Raw genomic sequence first — 12,595 nt, 5'->3', positions numbered from 1 at the left:
TAGGCACCTGTCATCTCATATTCGTCTCATTCTGTTTGATCACTTGCATTTAAAGGGCCAAATTCTACCTGTTTGGCTTAAAATTTTGCCACAAACCATTAAAGGAGTTTTCAGGAATGACTTGGGCGTATAGATACCTAAATACAGAGGTGATAAATCCCTTGCTTTTTAGTAGATGGAATTTCTACTCTCACCATGATTGTTTCAAACACTTTCCTCTTAAAAATTGGAGAAGCCTGGTGGTGTGGTTCCACAGCCATTTCTCTGGTGATAAAGCCAGATTAAGGTATTTCCATGCACGTTTCCAGTTCACTGCACCTTCAGCTGTACTGATGCAAGTGTTGTTTTATTAAAGGGAATCATGGAAATGATCTGAGCCAAAAGATAATTATTTAGGGAGGAGGGTAAGAGTGAGAGTAGAGCTTTTTTATTTGTACTCAGATCATTTCAGAGGTCTGATTTATGTCATCATCCACAGTTGCAGTGGCACAGCTGGAGGAGTGGTGAACTGCAACATAATGGACAGTGAATTGCCATCAAAGAAAATGGATGTTGGCCTGCACTGCTCAGGAACCTCCCTGATTCTCAGGAAGGTTTGTAAAAGAAAACAGATTGAGGAGGAGGAAAGAATTGTAACGTGATGTTAGAAAGTATTGCCTCTGACATTAAACTTCTAAAAAGAAGTTTGGAAATACAGAGAAAAATACAGTTTAAAATTTCTTCCAAGATATGGGGACAGTTTCAGGCAACTTAGTTTATTTTTAATATCACTTTTTATTTTTAAATATTTCATTACTATTGCTATATTGAAACATGTAGCCCTTTTTTTCCTTCCTGCTCTGAGTTTTATTGTATTAGTGGCATCTAAAAAATTACATGTATTACGTGAGTGGAAAAAACTGGTCTTGGAAAGACTTGCGTTTGGAAAAGGAGTACGGCCCTTTTGTTGGTGGTGGCTATCAGCACATCTTGCTCAGTTGTTGGTAGGTTTTTCTCTTAGACATTTGCTGTGACTTTTTCCTTTTTTCTGATTTGCATAAAACTATCTTTTGAAGAATATCATTACTAAGGCACTTGTATTTATTTCTATTATGAGGTTGATTTTGTTGCAAAGGTATAGAGGCAGATTGGTTAGCACTTTTTAATTGCTGATAAACTGTAAAAGAACATCCCCCTCTACTGGAGGAGTTGATTAACGTACATTCTTGTAAATTTAATTAACTTTTTCCATGTTGTATCACTAGTGGCTACCGTAGAAACACAGAATAGCTTAGGTTGTAAGAGACTGCTGGAGGTCATCTGGTCTAACACCCCATTCAAAGCAAGGCCAGCCTCTAAGCTAAATCCATACTAATGTGCATAATAAATTAAAAAAGAAAAAAAATATCTTGCAAGCGGTCATTAATTTTAAATTTGCTAACAGAAAACAAAACTAATCTACAATGAAATTTTAAAATATAAAATAATGAGGTTCAGATTTTAGGAAGCTGTAGGTTCATATCAAAGCATTGGAGTTGTCAGGTCTTTAAAAGTGCCAAGCATTTTCTAGGACACAATGTAGGAACGTGTTACCACTTCAGAAGATGTATGGTCAGATTTCAATTTAACATCATGTATATAAAATATTGCAAACATTTTCAGATGATACTAAGGAGAGTTAGTCTTTACAAGCAGTTTGATTAGTACCATGGTACTGCTAGCTACCCATTTCTGTAGCTACTAAACCATTATGGTAATTGGTTTGTTATTGTTTTTTCAGAAACAACTGGGATCTTATGCAGAGGTTGAGCATTTATGCAGATGTTACTTCCAAATGATTTGTTTAGTGCAATATATATTCATTTCTTATTATATATTTTGCATCTTGAAAACCTGTATAGGCATCAAGTGATGTGCCATGAAGCTTGCAGACAAATACAGACCTGTATCAGACATGGTCTGATCATGCTGTTTTTTTAATATAATTTTAACCAAGTAAGTATAGTCCTCTATAGTTGAAATTTGGATGAAAATTATTATATCAAATTTATAATTGGTGTCAAGGAAAGCAACAAATTCCATTGTTGTAAGATGGAAAGTACTGCAATTGTCAGTACACTGTCATATCTTTGAGGTCTTTTCATGATGAAACCACCCTCTTCATTTCTTTTTTTTTTTTTTTTCTGAATAGCAAAACTATGAATAAGCCAAATATTAGATTGTGCTATACAAAAGTTCATTTTCTTAAATTTATTTCCATCCATTGTCAGCAAACATACATCAGATGGCTTTTGTGGTTTTGAAAGACAAATGGGTTTTTTTTTCTTTTTATAATGGATTGATTTTCTGCATAGAATTATGAAAGACTGGTTTATATATTTAAGTGATTTTCATATTTTACAAGTTTGATTGGAACTTACAACTTTCATTTTTAATACTGTGGAACAGTTGACTAGTAAGGACTAATGTATTTATTCAAGAATATGTATAGTAATTCAACAGCACACACAGTAATATAGATTGCTTGTGAACAATCAACTGACAAATGGAAAAGAGGATTGTTCAATTTATAAGTGGGGAAAGAGATGCAAATAAGTGAAAGACAGAACAGGGGCCCAGACACTCGAGCAAACTAGTATGAAGCAGTACGCTATTGCTCCTCTGCTGATCCATGGTAACTGTCCCCATGCATGATCTTAACCTATAGCAGGTAGGACTTGATTTGAGCTGGTTTTGTCTCCACTAAAAAGCAATCACTTGTTACTGACATGGGAGGAGGGCTAAACCCATGCTGATTACCTTGTGGCGCTGTCAACTAAGAGCGCTCTCACAGTCACCCCAAATCAATTACTGTGTGATACAAATTTTGATCTCATAGAAACTTATTTCTGTATCTGAGCTTGTAACTTGTAACAGAGCAGAGATTAGCATCCAGCTGTTTCTGATATAAAATTTTTTAAATAAATCATTGGATTACACTATCGCTGACAAAAATCTCTCTGAAAATAGTATTAGATTGAGCTAAAACTTTTAATTTAGCTATAATTTTTTTATGGTTATGAAACTTCTTCTATTGATAGATTCCTTGAGGAGTTTGATGTTGCGAAGAGATGGAACATACAAATTTCAAGAAGGTGGTTGTATAGGGAGCCTCCGATTTGAGACGGGCTGCCAGTTGGACTTGCATTAAAAGTCTGTGATTGCTGATATTACTTCTGTGAGTTTGGTGAAATGTTTGTTTACTTGAAAGTAGTAGAAGTTAGAGACGAATGTGGAAGATGACAGGACAGACTGTCAATCAATATTGTAGCTTTTGGGTCTTTTTTAAAATCTACTGTGTGATCTCAGACTGACTGTTTATCACAAAGTAATACAGAAATATGGTCTCCTCTGATAGTGTATTTCAAGAAGATACAGATCACTTGATATGCTCCCTCTTGCACAGATACTGGTGTGCAACAACAGTCAGTCATTTGGATGGAGCAACTGAACAGGTAGCTGGGTTTATCTTGGACTTTGGAGACATGATAGGAATTCCTAAGGACAGCCCTGAGGGACCTTATTTAACTGGTTATTGAAGCCACTGCAGCTGTGCTGTCAATCTGATCAGTATTTGTTGCAAGTAGGTTTTATGATTTTATATGATTTAGTCTTGGAAGAGCAGGTTTTTTGGACCTTATTCCCAGTGAATTGATAGCAGGGAGGAATCTGATCTAACCACCTGCCCTCTTCTGATCTGGAGTTAGGTCATTTCCTCATGCCAGTAAGCTGATACTGGACATTACTGCCATCCAGTCTCTCTACCCTAGGGAGTTGCCCTTTGACAGGTCTGCCTTTTAGAGTTCAATGGAATAGATATTTTGTAGCCCTTCTGGGCAGAAGAAATCCGCTCATTTGCCTATATCATCAGTCCAACAAGATAACAGACACAGTCAACAGAATCCACCCTGAAGTGGCACCTACATCTCAGGATGGGACTGTATAGCCACTAGTGTTTGCTGAAATGATTTGGTTATGCAGAGGGGTTTCGGAGAAGGTACTTATTTCTGATGAGCTTCAGGATGCTAACTCATTTCTTGTGGTATAAGTGATCTGAAGAAATTGTTCTTGTGACTGGCAAGATTCTAGTATATAACAGTGTTGTAAACCTTCTGAACTGCTCTGTCTGTCTGTAACTAGAGATAATACGTAGAGCTAATCTTTCTCCCTCATTTGGGGTCAAGAAAACATACTTGGCTTTTATTTAGTCTTGAACTTTTACAAAGAGAACAGTCCTGATTCCTGGAGATAAGATTGGTTAAAGTGGTGCTTGGCTGTGAGACTTGAAAATTTGGTAAACTTCAACATTCCAGCAGTTTCAGGAATCCAGATCTTCAGAATGAATTATGGAGTTTATGCAACTGGACTACAGATTTGTTTTCCATTTAAGGAAATAATCTCGTGATCTGAGAAGTACTTTGACCTATATTTCAGTATTCTCCAAAATGTAACTCCCTTAAAGAAAGAAAGAAAGAAAGAAAGAAACCTACCAATCCTTCCTAAAAAGATAAATAAAACAGTATCTGTTATGATTTCTGCTGTTAAGAAAGTAGAATACAATCTTATCCTCCTTAACTGTCTTCATTTCCAGCAGGGTGGAGTTAGGAAAACAGAGAATATAGTGATGAATACTGTGTAGTTGCTTCATGAATAAGTTCATCAGAAGTATAAAGGAGATAATCACCCATTATTATATTCATTTTCTTACCCTGTTTTGCGGAGCAGTTCAATAGCTGAAAAAGTGAAGATGAATGAGATATTTCTACAATTGGTGACTGCAGAAGGAAAATGATCTTACTGAAAATTTGGCCCAAAATGTCCTTTCAACTGATTTTCTTTAATTGCTTCAATAAATGTTGATATTAAAGTCCTTGTGATAACGTTTGGAATAAATAGTCTTTTCTAATTGGACAATGAGCATGAGCAAATTAATAAATGTGGATGAAAGGTTTAAATAACCTCCCCTGGGCCCAGAAAAATACCTTTTTAGTCATCAATCTGAATTTTTGCATTCTAAAGCTATTGAACTATCTTGATTTAAGTTGATCTAGCTGTGTGCTGTTACTTTGAGAAAATTTTGAGTTCAATTAAAAAAAAATTTAATTAAAGTACTGAGGGGAAGTTTTTGCTGATTTGGAAAATATGTTCTGGAGCTCTGCAGAATGAACGCAGCATTTCATATTACAACAAAGGATAAGACTCTTTCACCTTCCTTGGCTGCCTGTTGTTGCCCCTTTTCACTGTCATTCTGAGAAGTGAGATACTTTGATTTCTCAGGGTTTTTTTCTCTAATTGTGAAGAACAAAGAGATTTCCATCACTTAGTGAGAAGTTTAATTAGTTCTTCACTGCTTGAATGATTTCATTTCTGTTGGCCACTCGCTCTTTTAACAAGGAAGAAAGCGAACCCAGTTGTTTATAACCTTGGTGATCCTCGGGAAGAGTGAAGCAGTCTGGTCTCTGCACTCAGAAAAGCTATCTAGACTCCTGATGCCCAGGTGCAAGTACTCCACATTGTACATTGGCTAGAGCTTTGCCTCTCAGGAGCAGAATACTCCTCTGTTAACTGCAGCTGAAATCCTGCTTCAGTGCTGTCCCAGTTGGAGGAGAATCAGATGATGTGTGAACGTGGGGAAAATGAAATCCTAGTGATGCACAGTTTTATGCTATTTTCTCTTCTCTCTGTGATGTAAATGAAAGAATGTCTTACAGTAGTACCTAAAGTCAACCTGAATTCTGCTAGACAGAACCAAAGCTGGGATATCATATAAAATGAAGGGGATTTTGATTTGTGGGTTATTTGAGGCTGATGTGGGCCTCTGGGATCAGAAGCAATCTACAAGTGCTTTCTAATGGAAACAGTTCTTGGCTTTGTGTTATCAATATTTAAAAAGAAAAAAATATTATAATTTGTAGGAACAGAAGTTTTTGAACGTGTGCTGTTCCTGAGCCTTTCAAAAATATTGAGGTCTCTGTATTTAATTTGTATACTTTCATGAGGAATTCCTTTGCTTTTGCCAAGTAAAAATAAATCAAGTTGGTTGCTATTTAATTCTGGAAGTATAACAGCAAAGTGATCATTGAACAGTTAAGCTATTCAAATTTTATTTCTGTGCAGTTCACATTCATCACATTTATCCATTTGTCAATTTTAATATTCATTACTATTGTTCTTTCTCCTTAATAGTCTCAGAAATGTATTAAGAATTTAGTTATTCCTGTAGACCTATGTGTCTTTGCCAAAGGGTGTTGTAAAGGCAAGAAGTTTAAATTGGTTCAAGGAAAGACTGGAAAGGCTCGTGGAAGAGCAGTTTACATCTGGCATAGAAAATTCCTGAGCTGAAAATAACTTTGGAAACTGGTAAAGTATTAAAGGAAAATATCTCATATACTTGTCTTGCTCATACTCTTCCTTGGTATCTACTTATGGCTGCTTTTGGAGATGGGTTACAGTGCTAACTGGACCTTTGGTCTGAGGCAGTACAGCCTTTCTTAAATAGTCCTAAAAATAATTAAACACACCCTTCTGTTTCGTCTTGTTATTAAATTAAACATAAATGTGTTTTCATGAATTGAGGCTCGTATGTATGGTGAGCACTAACCTTAAAAAAGGTTGCCACCATTCCCGCGTGGTTGAGTCATAGTGATACAGCGAAAAGGTGCACAAGTCAGATGCCACTGTGCAGAACCTCTTGTAAAGCTGTCTTGTAAGCCTAAATGCTTAATGTGCAGGAGGTAGTGGGCTGTATATTTAAAAGCTGAACTCACAGGAAGACATTTTAAGCTCTAACAACTTTTGGGCAAAATGTGAACCTTTTTTTTTTTTTTCTTCTTCTGCACCTTATTCTGTGCATTTCTGACCTGTAGGTGTTTTCTCACAAGGCTTCTATTTAACCATTCACCGTATCTGAGAGAGAGAGACAGATAAAAATCACTTCGACTTCCTGGTGTCATTCATTAACCACCACAAAGATGTCTGGAGAAACAGTCCTTTGCTTTGTCTTGTGTGCACAGACTTTAGTATCTATTTTTAACTAATTTAACACCAAAGAGGCTTATTTACAGCAAAAAATTCCCATCAAGCACAGAGCAGATATTTATCTTCCTGATTGCTGTTTCTGGAAAGGAGTTTTGTTTTAAGTGCAGGTAAGTACAGTGAAAATAATGAATCTAGCTTTGTGAAGATGCAAGTGAAAGTTGAATATAGTGAAATAAGATTTAACTGATGTTTTGCTGAAAAGTCTGTTGAATCACCCACATGTATTAATGGCCTTGAAAATTCTTTGTTATCCAAAAGTATTCCGAATGTTCCTCCTCCAACTCTATTTAGTGTGCAGTAATCAAGGTTGAACTGTAGCTATAAGGAGCTCTAGAAGCAATGGTATGATAAGTATAAAAAGACAAAATGTTCTTTGTCCTCATTAAAGATTGTGAGCAGAGTGTTAAATAATATTAATGGCTGGGATTGTCAGTACTTAACAGTACTTTCCTAGTACAAGTGATTTTATTGATCGATACAGTCTCAATGTAACAGGGCAGATTATTCTACTGATTTTATCGAAACCTTAACTAAGTATGTTAGTGCACCACATATCTTTAAATAGATCTAGATGATGATGTAGATTAAGAAAAGCAGACCACCATCCATCTTTTTTTGATCGGTTAATAACTTAAATCCATCATTGCTGCAACCAGCTGTTTAAAGATTCTGTTGTGCATACATGTTTCTTTGGTGGTGCGGATACGTAGCTGGTTTTAGATGGCTGTTGGTTTTAAAGTGTGTTTGACGGATGTAGGCTTGCATATGTGCTAACAGGAGGTAGAAAGCAAGGGAAAAGAGGAAAGCAAAATAATTTTGCAGATAATCTAAAGGAGAACCACTTATTAAGAGTGCCTTTTTGCAAAGGTGTTTCCTGTGGAAATATTTCAGGCTTTTTTTCAAGCATGCCTAGGAAATTTAACTAGTTTGTGTTTGTTTTAAAAGTTACAATTTGCTTCATAAGTGGTGCTACTCTGTGTTCTACAATTCAGGTTTTTTCCTTTATCTTCAAAAATCTGCTTCTTTGCTGATAGAATTGTGCTGCATGAACCTCACTCTTGTTTTGCTCTTACATATCAGAACTGATCAAAGTAAATATTATTCAATTAAAAGCATAATTTACATTAAAAATCATGACAGGTTTAGAAGCCATTTGTAAGTGCTCATTCTCTTTTAATTGTTCTGTATATCATAACACTGTAGTGTCACAAGCTTTTGCCCCAGCTAAATTGAACATCAGACTATACTAACTGTGTCTTTATACACAGCAAGAAATGCTTCCTGTCATGACCTGCATATGCTCTAAATAACTATAAGATATTTTGAGATGGGAGACAAAGAAATGAAGTTCTTTGCTTAAGATGTCACAGACAGTTAAAGCTGAACTAGAAATATTAAAACTTGATTTCACATTTTCTGGCTCACTGCTGTTGTCACTGTAGTCTGCTGCCTGTCAATCATTCTAGGATCTGTGATTCCCTCTAGAGCAATACAAAGTTTGGGGATACTTCTTTTATTTAGTCATGATAAAAGGAAGAGTGGTCACCTTCCTGGTCTAGGAGGCAACTCCCCATTTAACATGCAGACAATAATTTATCTTTTTCTCTTAATGAATATTTAATAGGTTTTCATGAGCTTGTCTGTTAAAAAAAAAAAAAAAAGTCAAACAATTTTTGTTCATTATAGTAAAGGAAGGAGAGAGCTTCAGTTCTTGCAAAGGATCTTTATTATCCTGATCTGTATTATAGTAGAATGACTCAGTTTCCCCCATCTTTTGAATCAGTCCGTATCATTCTAAACGCATTTTCCTTTCCAACTGTGTGCTGTTTTACATAAGCTAATTCTTATTCTGTAACATACAAATGGTGATTGCAAGTTAAATCTTAAGGTCTTTTTCTTCAAAACTCTTCTGTAAAGATACTTGATAAATTAATTGCCAGTGAAGGGAAAATTTTGTTCTCCAGTGAAAGTGTGTTCTGGTACTGCATGCCTAACTATTCTGTTACGATTGTTCAGTAACGCGGAGCCTAAATTATCAGGTGGTTTAGACGTAGATCTGCCAAATGGTTGCATTTATGCAATTTGATAGGGTTCTACTGCCTTCACTCTTTGTGTGAGGGAGGATCAATTGTTAATATTCTTAAATCATTTATAAACAGCCCATGATGACTGAGGAAAAGTTAATGAGGAAGTGGATAACTGAGGAAAAAAGTTCATGAGGAAATCCTTTATAGCAGGATTTGAATTTGCACAGAAGACACAGGCCACATCAGGAGGTGAGAGGAAGAAAACAAATATTGAATACTTTGAAGTATCCCATGAAAACTTTAGTGTTTTTTATTTGCATTTGTGTGTGTTATTTAGTGCAGTATGTATATTGTAGTTTTCAATGTACTGCAGACCATTCTGAAGGACCCGCCATTGAGAAACTTCTAACAGGGTTTTACCTGAAAGATACTGAATTAAATGAGCAAGAATTTTTAAGCATCTGCTTTAAGGGTGTTGCATGGAAAGAGCACAGGAGCAAAAAAAAATTCTCTGTAAAATTCTTTGGCTGCCTAAACAAGAGGTACGAACTGGTCTGGGAGTAGTTCAGAGAAGTAAGCAGACAGGGAGGCGACTGGTCATCTTCAAGCAGGTCATGGGAAGGTGGTCGGTGAGCCTTCTGCTTTGGTCCTGCAGTAAACAAGGCTTTCCTGCTTTAGAAATAGTTCTCTTCTGTGTGTTGCCTTTTCTTGGCATTTATGCAGTCTTCCATGTGTTTTCTGAAGGATACGCTGAAGAATTTCAGGGTAAATTAAGGGGAGGAGGTCTTATGTTCATAAGGTAGCACAGGAAAATTGCAAATACTTGTTATGTTGTGATAACACTGTTGTCTTCCACACATACCAGCACTGCTCGCCACTGTATTTCTCTCTTCACCTGCTCGTTGTCTCTGTAATCCAATATAATGTGGATTTAATTCAGAGTAAAAAATGCTCGTTTTACTGAAGCTGTTGATTGTAGGACATCTTGATTGAGGCAGACTTGACTTTAACTGCATGATATTTAGGAATAAATGCGCATTACTAAATGATGCCTAAACTTATACGTTCTGATACAGGTTTTTCCTGTTGCTGTTCCATGAACATTAAAATCAAATTTTTGTAGTTTCTTGTTCTGATAAATATTATGATTTGTATACAGCAAAATCTTCAAATAGTATCAATATAAAAATTGAGTTTTGTGATGCAGTTTCTTTTTCATTTCTCGCAACTATTGTTGTCTTTAATATACTTTTTCTTGTTCTATAGGTGAAAAAAGTTTGCAGAAACAACGAGGGAAGTAGAAGTAGACCCTTTAATTTCATTAAGCACATTGTAACTGGTGAAGATTAATGTATATATCTCTTGCTAATTCTTTTCAATTACTTAGTTCATATAAATTCCCAAACCTTGTTAATTATGCTGATGTCAAGTGGTAATTTTTAACAGTGTTTCCACAGCAAGGGAATTTTCCTGGTGTAACCTTGCCCTCTTGTAGAAACTCTCAGCAGATTAGGCATTCCGCCTCTAGTCCTTGCATTTTCAGCACAAGCCCAATTGCTGCCGACTGCCTGCCACAGGTACCCTGGTTATCGTACGTTTAAGGGATGCAGGTTCTTCTGAGAACAAATAAGGAAAGATTAATTGTTTGTTTTGTTTCATCCCAAGAGAAATGCAGGAGCTTAATCAAGAAAAATAATTTCTTCTGTTGATTTGGCTTATTTGTGGAAAGGGATAATTGTGTAAAGGCAGGCATAGAGCTATGCATTTTGAAAGAAATTTTGCCATTTACCTACTTGGAAAGCAAGGATACAGCAAAATGAATGTAACACAGCATTGGAATTGATGGGGATGGTTCACATTTCTCATAGTAAGTAATTTGGCTGCTGGGCTTTTATTTGCACCAATATTGCTAGGTGGTATTGTCATTTGTTTTGTCTGCTTCTTTGGAAATTTAATCAAGGAGACAATAGTAGGGGGAAAAACGCTTTTCCAAATTGTCCTTAATTGCTAGAGCACGAAGTGAGCTAAACACTCTGGTGTTTCCAATTAAAGAACTTGTTTTCAGCAAGCACCATTAAATCTATCTTTCTCAATCTGATAAATAAGCTATCAAAGAGTGGAACAGATTAATTGAGAGCAATTAGTTCAAAGCTTAATATAAGAGTCAGAGTAAACCGACGTTGTCAATGAATGCAAATTTTACATAAAGCAATAAGAAACACTGAAGCAACAAAATAGGGTTGAGAGTAGCCACTAAAAACAAAGGGAAATTTTATTTGTGGTACAGAAATTAGCCTTGTTTCTCTCCACAACAAAAGCACTAAAAGACATTTATTTTCAAGGCCTCTGTTTCAGGAATGTCAAATCATATTTGACACCTTTGCTACATACATATCTTCTTCAAGGAAATAAAAGAGACGGGAAAATCACAGATATCACAGTTCAGGGCCGGTCGCAGAATTTACTTCCAATTGTATCTAAAACTCAGACCTACAGCACATCAGTTTGTTACTGTATAGTAAACATAGTAATATCTAAGTGTGGTTTGTTTATGGTTTACATTAATAACCGGTAACCCCTAAGTTTGCTGGAGACATCCGATTTTGATGCCTTTTCCTTCTTTTCATGTTCCCTCTTTAATCCAGGGGGGTCTCCCTAGTGACGTGCACCTGGGCAGTTGTGGCGAGTGTTTCTTTCTCCCAGCTGTCTGTGCATCCCAGCTAGCATCGACCCACTTGCTGCAAGTAGCTTCCTCCACGTGGGTCCTCCGGATATTTCCCTTAGTGACAAGCTGTAGGAAACGGCCTGGGTTTTCCCCCCAGAGTGGCAGCCTTTAGCTTGTTGAGAATGGACATGTCAGCATGAAGGTCCTGCAGCAGCAGAGAAGAAAGCCTCTCTGTCATGTAATGTTGAAATAAATGTATAGACTTTGAGTATTAATATGGTCAAAGGAAGTATTCCGCATTGGTTCAGCTGATGATGTTTGTTCCGTTTGTAAGGCTTTCGAATAAAGTGCTTGTAGATCATTTCATCAAGAGGAAAGTAGGAGAGCATATGCCTGATCTGTTACACACTAAATACACTTTCATTTCTAAATCAGTGTTTATAGAACTATTTTAGCTAGGTCAGTTGCACTGCTAGTGCAGCTTGCCTAAACTGACGGCACAAGTATACCAGCTACTGCAGCTCTTAAAGCTGTTTTCCCAGAACAGGAGTTTCTATGGTGTATTTGTGGCCTTTAGAGCAAATATGTGGCGGGAGTCTACTTTTGTAGAAGTACAGTTTTAAAATGGTTGGACAAAATTCTTTCTTCTTGTGCTGTTGCAGCCCACTGGGTATGTCTATTCTAAGAAAATCAAAATGTCAAAGATAACTTTCCGCATAGGTGTTCTGTGAAAATGTCATTTCACTTGCAAGTACCTTACTGAGGGAGGAGTTCTTCCATTTTTTCAGTGTGTTATATTTCTCATCTCCTGAATATCATCATCAGTAGGGAAATACAGTGTTCATAA

General features: G+C 36.4%; 1 protein-coding gene across 2 annotated transcripts in view; it reads left to right on the top strand.

The window, feature by feature from the left end:
• Positions 1 to 12,595, top strand: part of LOC112992369 (sorting nexin-24) — an 87,283-nt gene that overhangs the window by 49,787 nt on the left and 24,901 nt on the right. Inside the window, exon 2 of one of the 2 annotated variants that reach the window (XM_026115377.2) lies at positions 479 to 593. The exons of the other annotated variant lie outside the window; for it this stretch is intronic. Coding sequence (XP_025971162.1) covers positions 479 to 593 — 115 coding nt within the window. The remainder of the gene's footprint in view (positions 1 to 478; positions 594 to 12,595) is intronic. 2 annotated transcript variants of the gene reach the window in all.

The sequence above is a fragment of the Dromaius novaehollandiae genome, chromosome Z, assembly GCF_036370855.1.
Source record: "Dromaius novaehollandiae isolate bDroNov1 chromosome Z, bDroNov1.hap1, whole genome shotgun sequence".
In the NCBI taxonomy this organism is placed as follows: domain Eukaryota; kingdom Metazoa; phylum Chordata; class Aves; order Casuariiformes; family Dromaiidae; genus Dromaius; species Dromaius novaehollandiae.
The sequence above is the reverse complement of the archived record's forward strand: the minus strand, read 5'-3'. Positions and strand labels throughout refer to the sequence as shown.